The sequence below is a fragment of the Pygocentrus nattereri genome, chromosome 10 (assembly GCF_015220715.1).
Source record: "Pygocentrus nattereri isolate fPygNat1 chromosome 10, fPygNat1.pri, whole genome shotgun sequence".
NCBI classification, from domain to species: domain Eukaryota; kingdom Metazoa; phylum Chordata; class Actinopteri; order Characiformes; family Serrasalmidae; genus Pygocentrus; species Pygocentrus nattereri.
Window position 1 is genome coordinate 32,102,366 of NC_051220.1, and position 12,335 is coordinate 32,114,700.

The 12,335-nt window shown below is 35.8% G+C and overlaps 2 protein-coding genes across 3 annotated transcripts; one reads left to right on the forward strand and one right to left on the reverse strand.

Annotated features, from left to right (window-relative positions):
* ttc8 (tetratricopeptide repeat domain 8) lies at positions 1-5,996 on the forward strand. 2 transcript variants are annotated; one of them, XM_017690863.2, is made up of 15 exons: positions 1-221; positions 1,124-1,153; positions 1,596-1,716; positions 1,839-1,902; positions 2,232-2,391; positions 2,573-2,662; positions 2,764-2,808; positions 2,897-2,982; positions 3,137-3,224; positions 3,328-3,438; positions 3,565-3,704; positions 3,836-4,010; positions 4,190-4,312; positions 4,898-4,981; positions 5,230-5,996. In XM_017690863.2, exons 1-15 carry the CDS (start codon positions 102-104, stop codon positions 5,344-5,346), a joined length of 1,554 nt encoding a protein of 517 aa, XP_017546352.1. In that variant the 5' UTR covers positions 1-101; the 3' UTR covers positions 5,347-5,996. The 2 variants fall into 2 exon arrangements, with proteins under 2 accessions (XP_017546352.1, XP_017546354.1); XM_017690865.2 differs by lacking the exon at positions 1,124-1,153.
* A 470-nt stretch (positions 5,997-6,466) lies between these two features.
* LOC108423514 (C-type lectin domain family 4 member E-like) lies at positions 6,467-12,007 on the reverse strand. Its single transcript, XM_017690870.2, has 6 exons — positions 11,829-12,007; positions 10,083-10,199; positions 9,694-9,957; positions 8,992-9,155; positions 7,430-7,566; positions 6,467-7,043 (listed from the first exon to the last, which is right to left on the reverse strand). Exons 1-6 carry the CDS (start codon positions 11,929-11,931, stop codon positions 6,890-6,892), a joined length of 939 nt encoding a protein of 312 aa, XP_017546359.1. The 5' UTR covers positions 11,932-12,007; the 3' UTR covers positions 6,467-6,889.
* Between the last annotated feature and the right edge of the window lie 328 nt (positions 12,008-12,335).

The following is a 12,335-nucleotide window of genomic DNA, read 5'->3' on the forward strand; positions in this document are numbered from 1 at the left end:
GTAACGAGAAGCGTGAAGCTTAGCTAACACCATTAGCACGCTAGCTAGTTATTATCAGGAGGTTGTTTACAGTTAGCTAGTGCTCCAATATTTCCCTGAAAATGGAGGTGACCTTGTCTATTGACCCGCTTTTTCTTGCCTGGAGCTATTTCAGGCGACGGAAATTCCAGAAATGTTCGGATATTTGCACAAAGGTGTTGGAAGATAGCCCGTACGACCAGGTTAGTTTGCTCAGGATAGCAGAGTTTAGCCTAGCAGCGTCGCTGGCTCCATTAGATTTAAGCCGATAAGCTGGATTGTTGCTAAATTAAATCCAATGCTGGTTATACGCTGTTAGTTTTTAAATATATTCATGTGGTGAATCTACTAATATAGCACGATTAGCTTACTTAACATTACCTAGCTGCTTTCCGGTGATTGTTCAGCATTGATAGCTAAATAAATATCTTTTATAGGTTAAGTAGGTTAAGTTACACCTTTATTAAAAGATGGCTCTTCAAAGGTTCTTTAGTTAAGACATTGGCTCTGTAAAGAACTATGAACACTCAGAGGACATTTTGCACAATTAAATGGTTCATTGCAAGATGAAATCGTTCTTCAGATTGATAGAAAATGTATTGTATATGGTTTTGTATAGAACCTTTTGATAATTGTTCTATTTAGCACCAAAAGGGGTTCTTCTACTGTTATGATATCAAGTTTGCAACAATAGGTAAACCCTTTGTGGTGATATAGCTATACAACCCTTTTAAAAAAGGTTTTATGTAGAAGCACATATAACACATTGCCTAAAGAAGATTTCACCATGCATACAACCATTTAAGCATGCAGATAGATAGTGGCTCTGGATATAGAATCATTGTATTTGCTGAAGAACCCTTGAAGAACCATTTTTGAGTGTAAATAACTTTGCTGGCAAGTTAATGGATATTTTGTCACGAAGAAACGCACTGATTTCTAAAGAATCATTCTGGAATCACAGTATTGTACTAGTTTATTTGTAGTTTATTTTCTTAAAATGTGATTTGTCAGGTCATTAACAACTGACCATTAGAGATTCTCTTACTTAATTAGCTGCTTATGTGTCTATCATTCTTTCCCTCTTTACATTTTTTTTGCCAAGGAACATGATACATTACCCCATATTTCTGAGGTAACGATCAACCTGTTCCTGTTTTTATTACAATGTCCTCTGGTTTCTTGCTACCACCCCCCCCCCCCATATACCCCCCTGCCCCCCATATACCCCCCGGAGTCCCCACTGCTCCCCTGCTGCCCAGTGTACTGAGGTATAGTCGAGGCAGTTAGAAACCCAACCTTACAATCACCCTCACTCCACCCTCCACTTTTACACAGACTGTGCAATATGTGTTGTTGAAAACCAGTAGTAATCCAATAGCCTCCATAACATGCTCCTACTTACAATCTCCTTTTCATAGATATACACTTTTATGTGAACTCACTATCATACAAGCTTACATTTGCATAATTTTCACAAACATTGTAGCTCTTCATAGAAGAGTCTGTGCTCTTGAACACAGAAAGGCGAGTCTAGATAAATGGCACACTGGTGCAATGTTCTGATTACTTTTAAGGCGGCATGGAGTCTGAAGACAAGGGCTCTGACTGAGATGGTGTACATTGATGAAGTGGAAGTGGATCAGGAGGGGATTGCAGAAATAATGTTGGATGAAAGTTCCATTGCACAAGTTGCTCGTAAGGGCTAAAGCACTTCAATAATATTAAGTTCTCATAAATGCTTTCAGTAGAAAAATGTCCTAAATAATTTCATGTTTATCTAATCTGTGCTAAAACTAAATTGGCTATGTTTTTTTCAGGCCCTGGAACATCACTAAGACTCCCAGGAACAAGCCAAGGTGGAGGACCTTCTCCAGCTGTCAGGTGCATATATGTGAAAGGGATAGTTTAATTAAGCTGTGTCATTTTATGTCTCTATGTGAAGCTCAGATTCAGGGCCATTTACCCTCACATAATCAGCATGCTTTGCTGAGGTTGTTATCAAGCACCAGTTTTAGACACAGAAAAAAAGTCTGTTGCCCATGACCATAATCAAAGATGACTGGAATGGTCTAAATGCCAGGTGATCCCAAATAAAAGCCTATATTTCAAATTAGGCCAATTGAACATATTATAATCTATTTATTTAATTGTTTGTTTGATGGTTTGTTTTATTTGGTTTTTGACTAATGGATTTGTCTGACATCTCTTAGACCAATGACTCAGTCAGGACGCCCCATCACAGGATTTGTAAGACCCAGCACTCAGTCTGGTAGACCTGGGACTATGGAACAAGCCATCAAAACACCTCGAACTGCAAACACTGCCCGTCCAGTCACCAGTGCATCTGGCAGATTTGTCAGATTGGGCACGGTAAAGTATTAAACAGTGTCATTTGAAGAATGTTTAAATGTTCTGCAGTGTTCTGATGTTCAGCATTTTAGAACCACCTGAAGTCTCCTTAAAGCCATGTCTTCATTTTTCTGTACAGCAATGCTGTGCATCCAAAAAAAAAATCTGTAATTCTACGTGGTTGTCATTCTGTCTTTTTTAGGCTTCAATGCTAACAAATCCAGAGGGACCTTTTATAAATTTGTCCAGGTTAAATTTGGCAAAGTATGCCCAGAAACCAAATTTATCTAAGGTATGTCAAAGCTGTGACTATGTTAAACAAATTATATCATATATTGCAGTTGTCAGAAAATGTTAAATCCATTTTTCTTTAATACTTCTTTTTTTCTCTAGACCTTATTTGAATACATCTTTCATCATGAAAATGATGTAAAAAATGTAAGTAGAACCACTCACTCAGTTGATGTTTACTCATACTTCTTTTAAGTCCATGCGTTTTATTGATTCTCAATATGGAACATTTTAGGCATTGGACCTGGCTGCTCTTGCCACCGAGCATGCCCAGTTCAAGGACTGGTGGTGGAAAGTCCAACTTGGGAAATGTTACTACAGGTTTGTCAGACTGTTGTGAAAACATATTGTTCATTAATTGCATAGTGAAGATAAAATCTTATCCAGTTTTAGAGGAACTGATGTATGAATATGTAGCTTGTTATGCATTGCATATAATTATTTGCCAGTTTGAGTAAAGCATTTGTCTTTTCAGGCTTGGTTTGTATCGTGAAGCTGAGAAACAATTCAGGTCAGCCCTCAATCACCAAGAGTTTGTAGATACCTACCTCTACCTCGCAAAGGTATAAAGTCACCTACTTTCATGTGAACTTGTTGCACACAAATGACAGAACTAACAGAAATATAAAATTAAAAACATTCACACTCTTGTTGACTGGTACACAGGTATATCAGCGACTGGATCAGCCTATAACTGCCCTAAACCTCTTTAAACAAGGTCTGGACCATTTCCCAGGAGAAGTTACTTTGCTAACTGGAATTGCTCGCATTCATGAGGCATGTATTATTGTCAGACTTAATAATACAACCTAATTAAAAGCCATGTAATTGTAATAATACTAACAAGCAGAACTTGAAGTATCTTTCCCAAGCATAGTAACTCAAAACTTTGGCCATTTCCAGGAGATGAATAACATTACTTCAGCAACCGAGTACTACAAAGATGTCTTAAAGCAGGACAATACACATGTAGAGGCCATTGCCTGCATTGGAAGCAACCACTTCTATACAGACCAGCCAGAGATCGCCCTGCGCTTCTACAGGTCATTTTTTTTGATTGATGTAGAAGAAAGAAGATTATCCTATGGGAGGTTATATGGCAACTGTAGTCTGCTTCACTTTGTCTCTCCTTCTGTATGTTTTTCTCTTCTTTTTATGTCTCTTTCTGTCTCAGGCGGTTGCTGCAGATGGGTGTCTATAACTGCCAGCTGTACAATAACTTGGGCTTGTGCTGCTTTTATGCTCAGCAGTATGATATGACTCTGTCCTCATTTGAAAGGGCTTTAGCCCTGGTTTCAAGTGATGAGGAACAGGCAGATGTCTGGTACAATCTTGGACATGTTGCAGTGGTGCGTCAGATCTTTTGAACCAACCCTAACACAAGCTTTCAGAGAAAAAATATTACATAACCAGTTTAGCTTATTTAACATTTATGGTAATCATGAGGAAATTTAACAGATATTTAAACCAGTTTTGTGATTCATGTAGTATTCACCATTTTGTTGCCTGATATCTCTCTCAATTGCAGGGTATAGGTGACTTGCCTCTAGCTTATCAGTGTTTTAAACTAGCTTTGGCTTTCAACAATGATCATGCTGAGGCTTACAACAACTTAGCAGTACTGGAGCTGAGGAAAGGCCGTATTGAGCAGGTGAGACATTACAGAGTGAACTAATCACTAGGATTACTGTTCATTAGAATGCTGTTTAAGAGTTAAAAGGCCAGATCATTGTTAGAGCAAACTGGTTAAGAATTATGCTCAGAGATTTAAGGAGTTTAGAAGGACATGTACTTGTTATGGTATTTTTTTAAACAAAAACAAATATGTTGAAATGTATCAAACTATCCAACTAGCTTTAGATATATGTTGCTGCATGTACATTGGTTACAATTATTTCTATTTTTTCAGCGGACCACATTACATAGTCCATTACGGAACCTGTGAGCACACACCAAGCGATAATCGATTAGTAGTGCAGTGGATACCTCAGTTGGAACTAGATGCACTTACTGGTGATACATACCATTAAAAAATTTGTGGTCACCAAAGAGAAAGAAAATGAGCTGAAAACAGTTTAAATTATTCCTTTAACATGGGCAAAAATATTCTTACTTAACATTCTTTAAGTAGATTTTAAGGATTGCTATTCTCTACTGAGGCAGAACAGGTGATTTTGAATAGATTAATGTGATAGTATTGTTGTCTTGGTCATACTTTTTTTTTTTTTTGTTACAGGCTAAAGCTTTTCTGCAGACGGCTGCTTCTCTGGCCCCTCACATGTATGAACCACATTTCAACTTTGCTATACTATCGGACAAGGTACGGAACCTTATTGCTCTTAGCCTTATTAGACTCCTTAGCAAACATTTATGTGTGATTTTAGAAATCTGTAGATGTTTCAACATCCAACAATTGATTTTACTACATTTAGTTTCTTTGTTTCCAAAAGTATACAAAATGTTCTGCGTATTTGAAAATATATTTGAGCATCACTGCAGAACACTTACATTTATTTAGTAGGAAGTGGGTTATTGGATACTCTTCCCCACTGTATGTGTGTTTGAAAGGTGGGCGACCTTCAGAGTAGCTACATGGCTGCCCAGAAGTCTGAGGATGCCTTCCCTGAACATGTGGACACTCAGCAGATCCTGAAGAACCTTCGGCATCACTTTGCTGTGCTATGAATTGGCAGTCATGTGAAACAACATATCAGAGCACATGCACAAAATGTTTAGAGACACTTAATATTGTTTACCTAGGCAGCTCAAAGGCTGTTTTCAGGAAAGATTTTAAAGATTTTATGAATTGGATCACTGTAATAAAAGCTTAGCATAGTAAGCTATGAAGGGCTTGAGTTTTGTGAAGTGGAAGGTAGTGTGATTCCATTAAGTACAGTGTCAAATGTAAAAATGAGTTTAAAGAAGTGTTTATTATTACACATGTATAATGTCCATAATGTTTAAGCAAGTAAAATGCAAAGTTCACATATTTTTGGTTCTTTTGGAACAGTGAAGATTGTTTTCTGCCACTGATCAAATATCGTTTGTTTAAACAATTAATTTGGAATCATTGATCAGACACAATATGTATGAAAGGCAAGCAATATTAAAGTTATACTCACGTACCCTGCACAATGTTGTGTTTTCCCTGCTTGAACACATGTTAGCATTATAATGGGCTGAGTAGTGTAGTGTAATGAACCTAATGTATTAACACTAAAATGGACAATGCAGTGGGACTTCATTAGCAGGGCTGGGAAACACTGAACAGAATTTTTGCTGTACTTACTGCAAATACCAACTTAATGAGAATAAAGGACTTTTTCCCACCTCCATCTACTCTACATAATTTTTGTTTTCCTGCTCTTATACACCTGACGCAGGTTGATTATAAGCTAATGGTGTGACTCAGGTGCTGGAACAAACCAAACTGGAAGTAAAAAAGTGCTCTGTATCTGTGTTTAGGCTGTTTGCTGTGCAATTGGATTTCCTCCTGTCACTGTACAAATGTGCAGTAATAATATCTTCTAGAAAGTTATTTCACATTGTTTGCATAGGCTCATTACTAAACTGAGGCACATATTCTGCAATATTGTTTAAAAAATGTAATATGGTTAGGTTACACACAGCTTAAGACCATATAAATGAATTTACAAGCCTCTTGTTCAGGAAGATGGATTATATCTGCCATGATCATTCACATTCACGGTATTATCCAGAATAATAAGGTTGTACAGTACAAGCACAGCCTGTTCAAATAAGGTTGAAAAAATTGTTTGCTTGCAAAGATCAGATCACTCGATAGTTAGAAGTTAACCACATATCAAAGGTCATTTTATTCACAATGTGTGTTTTCAGTAACATCTTGTCCAGTTGAAGCTCCATTTCCTTTGGTGGGCTTATATCCTAATTTGTGGGCTTTACCTTAGTGATAATGACTTCAAAACAGCCTGATTTTACTTCACCAGCAAGATTCTGTTTTGCTTTAACACATTTGTTTTGATAAATTAAACACTTCAAAACTGTCATGTTTTTTTTTTGCGATGATACTGTACAGCAATATTTTAGAACAGGTAAAATGTTCCAAGCTGCCAAAGTAGCAAGAAACACTTACACTGAAGTTAAGAGTAACATTTTTTACTTTTTATAAAATCTTATAGTAAAATTTTTATATGATTAAAATATAATACAATGGTGATTTCATTATGTTCCTTGAATGCTTTGGATTCTAGGGTGTTTTAGTTATTTCCTTCTCACAAATCCATTTTAATGGGTGTGAACATGGTACATCATTCCAGGACTTCATTGGATTGTTGGTAGGATATACAGCTGCGCAATCTTCAATTCCATAGTCATCATTTGGCTCTCCATCCATCCAGTATCTGTAAAGGAAATTATGCAGATTTTTACCTTGATACAACTTAGGAAATGAACTGCAGGCATAACACAAGTTAAAAGTAAAATATATATATATACACAAATATAAATATGAAATATTTTTCTGCAAATTGCAGTGCACAATTTATGTTTATTTATTTGTTTGCTGTTTCACAAGTTGGGAAAAAAACAACAGCTATCATATGTGGTGTCACATGCAATATCTGTTAATAATAACTGTGCATTAAAATGTGCAGGAGTGTGCACTCTCTGTGCACTTCTCTGTAGAGCATGTGTACTAAATCAACAAAACATGTCATTTGACCAGTGGTGCCCAATCTTTTTCATATGACTGTATGTATCCTACAGCATATACGCTTAATCTGACTACCCTTCAGTCATAAGTGTCCCATTCAGCCATTTCCAGACCCCTTCTGTTTGGTCATCCTTCAGTCCCATCCAGAATCCATTTCGATAACTAAATGATAAATTGTACCTCAGTGCCTTTAAGGTGTCCGAAATGAACTCCTAATGGATAAGAACAAACAGAACCATAGGATTAATTAAAATGTACATCCCCCGTGACCCACAAGAATAAGAGGCTTAGATTTTGTGTGTGTGTGTGTGTGTGTTTAAACATTAGTTTCTGAGAAGGTAGAAATACAAAATGTATTTAAGGTACACAAATGGTACACTATCTTGAAGGTAGGAAGAAATTTCAGAATTTCCAGAATGTTTCTTTCCCCCACTAACTGACTAATGCAGAAGAAGCCAGATAACATTACAGTTTGGTAGCCAAATGTCAGGTCTGTGTTTATTAGCCTCTAAATCAGTGGCTGTGCTAGCAGTTAGGATTTCTTTGTTGCTGTGTGAGAATTCCAATAGGCATATGATGTATTTGCCTAATGCATGTCGGGTATTAAAGTAAAAGATCAATAATGGATAAAGACACAAAAAGGACAGAAACTATGAACTTTGTCTAACTAATGAGGCTGAGGAATGCAATGCTGCACTACACAATAACATGATAAATAACATTTTAGGCCAAAATGCCTGTTTAATAACAATGAAAATATAGAGGTGTCAAGCAATAAAAATATTTCAAGAGCTATTAGCATGATAAAAGCAACTTTCTATGTTTATTCTATGAACATTTGTTGTTAGTGTCACTGTGAGTGGAAAATAAATGGATCACCTATTTTGGATTTGTGCTCATTGTTCCACTTTGAATTTTCTTTTTTAATAAGCTTCCTGGTTTTCTCTCAGAATTACTAACAGCCATTTTTCAGTTATGTAAGCCTGTTTCCAGACGTCCCTAAGCTTACATCCCATATGTCTCCATATAATGGGAAAGACCTACATCTTCACGCTACTTCCATCAAATTGTTACAAAACAATGCACTCAGAGAAGAGCTCTGTCTGTCTGGTTTTGTCTGTGTGCCTTTGAATGACACATCACATAAACCGATGTAGGTCATTTATTCTCATGTCAGCCTCTGGAGCACAATCTCAATAAGCAGGGACAGAACAAAACTGAAGAACATTCTTGGAAGGAAGGTGATTAAGAGAAGCAACAGTTTGTGGTATTTGTATGTTCACATGCTTTGGACATCCATTTATATATAGTCCTTCATGCAGAAGTAGATAACAATATGAAAGTACCTCTACACTTTTAGGCTGGCAGTACACCCATGTATTTTTTAACATACATTTTTTAATCTGATGTTGTATTCTCTATTATTATTATTGTTGTTGTTGTTGTTGTTGTTGTTGTTATAATTATATAATATAACTATTTTATTATTATTGTTGCTATTTTTCAATTTTATGGAAATCTAATTTTTCTCATTCGCATTGCCAGATGAAGATTATACATCTGTAGGGAAGAACTCATAATCAAATCTCTATCCAAATGTGAAACAGCACAATGTTGTAAGAAATGTGTAATATCACCTGCTCCTCCTTTGAATTTATAACAAGTAAGTCTGCTCCTTTTTTGGTGCACTCTTGCCTGCCCGCAGCCCAGCCTTTGCGTGGAATAATCTCAGACACAGCAAAGAAATAACAGGTGTTGTTCATCAGCAGCCAGTTTGGTAGGCACTGGCCACAGTTTTCTTCTGTCTCAGTAAGATGAGAGATAGAATAAAAGACAAAAAAAAGTGAAATGTGAGAAGAAAAGAAGATATATGAGATCACAGAAATTAGAAGAAAACAAACAGTGCTGCAGTAACAAAGTAAAGAAGAAATAATAAAGAGAGAATTAACAAACAAATTACTTGTAAAGGTTACAGTTTGTTACTTATTGCTGTATAGACAATATATAGTACCAAAAAAAATCTAAACTATTCTTCACATAAAGTCTTCACAAAAAATTTACAATAAAAAATTATAAATAAAAAAGCAAAACATTTTTACACAGTAAATTGCACAAGTAATATTACACATGGAATATTGATTATATTACACATGGTGATCAATTAACAATATAAACATAAATAGAAAAAGCAAAAACAAATCTTTACACTATAGAGATATTTTACATGTTTTTATTGTTTCTCTTACTTACTGTAAAAGCCCTTTACCTGTGTGAGACAGTAACGATAAATAAAATGATCTGTGAATCATTTTGGCCATATGCTCTTCATAAAAACTCACCAAGATTTGTGAGTTGAGACTTCAGTTTTCTTTTCTCTTCCCTCAGGTCACGATTCTGAGATTGCAGTTCAGTCTTCAGTCTTGTTTCCACGGCAATGTTTGCCTCTAGTGATTTGATCTGTTTTGTGTCTTCATCGTGCTTCTCCTGAAGTGCCTTTTTGGACTCAATCAGGCTTTTGTGGTCTGATCTGAGCTGTGCAAGTTCAGAATTGATCCTGGAGGAGTTGAGAGACAAGCTGTTGTGATCATCACTCACCCTGTTAACTGAGAGAATAACTGATTAGTATTTAGTGTTGTCTCAGTTGATACACAGCCACTTAACCTTCTGAACTTACTTTTGTACATTTTGTGGCGAACATAAAATATTGAGCATTTCGGAAAATACTCACTGCGAACACTTAGTCCTATTATAATGGCCAATAATACAGCACTCATGATGCCCAGACTTATAGTTGCCAGTTGGTAAGGCCTTGATCTGGGTCCATCTCTGACTATGAACCTGGACACTTGACAAGAGAAAATAGTTAATAACATCAACAATCAGGACATTCTGTCAAAAAGAGTTTGAATAAAAACTACAATGTTTGAATGTGTCGTACAGTTACTGCTGTAGGGCCTGTGATGATTGCTGATTTATCTGATTGCTCTTTACCTGTCTTACAGGAAAAAGCTCCTGTCGTTATTATGTCGTTAAAGAATTTCTGTGTGCAGCTGCCTTCATTTTTAGTGTGTATTTTCTTATTGGATATCTATTACAAAAACATGATACGGTTTTATTTCATTTTTAATTAATGTTCTGCTGTAACCTGAACTGGCCATTGTTTATTCACATTATGCAGGACTTCAGCAGTAGAATTTAGGCACTTCTCGTGGACCTTGAAATATTACATGGGCACTTGAAATTTTCAAAATGTAATTGTCCCAAGGAGCTCAGTCTTTTAAACCTACATATCTGCTTGAACTAGATACCTGGCATCCTTTCTTTGCTGCGTGTTTATTAAGACTTGTGCTCAGTTTCTGAGCTGCTGAGCTAACATTAAGTGTTTATATTGGTTGAACTGCAGCTGATATGCATTTTGGTGATATGACTGGAGTGGAATTGCATAGAATTGTGTAGAATTGAGGTGTAACCAATGTCTCATAGATTGCTGTTGGAGTAGGAGAGTTGGAGCACATTACATTGCAGTGCTTGCTGGGGACTGTAGTGCAGCACATTGTGAAACTGGCTAAAATGAATAAAAAACGAAAATGTTTTTGCAGGCCAGATGGAACTGCATGGCAGGCCTGATCTGGCCTGTGGGCCTTGTGTTTTACACATGGGCTTTACAGTGTACATTGTATGTATTCCCCTGATACTTAACTATTTGTTTGTCTACAATAGGAAATAATATATAATAAATTAATTACATTCAAATTGTGGACATTTAAGAGAAAAAAATCTAGTTTTCAGTGAAGTGGTTGAAGTCCATAATTTCAGTCCAAAGTTCAAAATGTGTAGGAACACCATAGCCAAAGAATAAATATGCTTATATGTGTCTTGTCTTTTTAACAATCAAAGAGGATGGTTAGGGCTTAGAATCAATACGGAAGTCAGAAAAAAGTTATTCCTTGTTATAAAAAAGTACTGCCTCTCTGATAAGGTATTACAAGATGACGTATCTGTGTTTACTTTAAGAAATTACAATCAATCATAAAGACAAATGACAAGAATGTGCTCAAACCCTCTTAATAAGTAGGGATGGGTGAAATGGCAAAAAAAGTTACATCATGATTCTTCAAGAATTTTTTCAAAATACACAATATACCTCACAATATCTAGTTTTTCTGATATTTAATAAGCTGGAACAGACAAAGCTACATATAAAAATATGGACATATACAGGACATATACAGGACATATACAGCTACATATAAAAATACTAAAATAACAGTAATAAATCTACAAATACAACATTTTTTTCAATGTTTTACACACTGTGCTGCACAAAATCGAACAGGCCTAATTATTCTCACTTACTAATCAAACATGTAGTTAGTCAGTGGTTTATGAATTGATAATGTCAACAGAAAGCTCAGAAAAGCATATTATGATATAATTTATCACAATAATGATATAATGTCAAACAATGACTTACCATTTGAATAAAGAGGATGCTCATCTGCAGTGAAATCATCATTAATTTCGTAATCATTGTGTGTTTCTCTAATCTTGTTTGCTGAGGTCTCTAAAGTTGTCATTTCTCTAATAATTCTACAAAAAGTGAATTATATGTCCATGCTCTCTCCTCAAAGCACACACTGAGCTATCTTCTGTTTGTGCAAATAGGGTCATTGTACTTACTGGCAGTTGCCTGTGGGTGGACTTAAATGCCGTAAATGTAAATGCCGTAAATGGACTTATGCTTGCTTCTGCTTCAGGTGGGGGTAATGAGACAAAAAGGCAAACCATTTTGTGTAAGTCAAACTAAAACATACGTTTACGTACAACCCAGTGTATATTTATAATGAGTACATTCTAAAATGTCTAAAAGAATTTAGGAAAATTAGACAACTTATTAATTATTAACTAAATGATAAACAGTTTATCTTACATGTAGTCAGCCCAGTTTAACTTCATCAAAATACAGTGTTTTTATAATAGC

Bases quoted from the DNA above. Each gene is read 5' to 3' on its own strand.
- ttc8 (XM_017690863.2), top strand. From the start codon at position 102: ATGGAGGTGACCTTGTCTATTGACCCGCTTTTTCTTGCCTGGAGCTAT. The intron at 2,809-2,896 runs GTAAGTAGAACC...GGAACATTTTAG, and splicing joins ATGAAAATGATGTAAAAAAT to GCATTGGACCTGGCTGCTCT. The intron at 3,225-3,327 runs GTATAAAGTCAC...ACTGGTACACAG, and splicing joins CCTACCTCTACCTCGCAAAG to GTATATCAGCGACTGGATCA.
- LOC108423514 (XM_017690870.2), bottom strand. From the start codon at position 11,931: ATGACAACTTTAGAGACCTCAGCAAACAAGATTAGAGAAACACACAAT. The intron at 10,200-11,828 runs GTAAGTCATTGT...TCTCTTGTCAAG, and splicing joins GCATCCTCTTTATTCAAATG to TGTCCAGGTTCATAGTCAGA. The intron at 7,044-7,429 runs GTAGTCAGATTA...TTTCCTTTACAG, and splicing joins GGGACACTTATGACTGAAGG to ATACTGGATGGATGGAGAGC.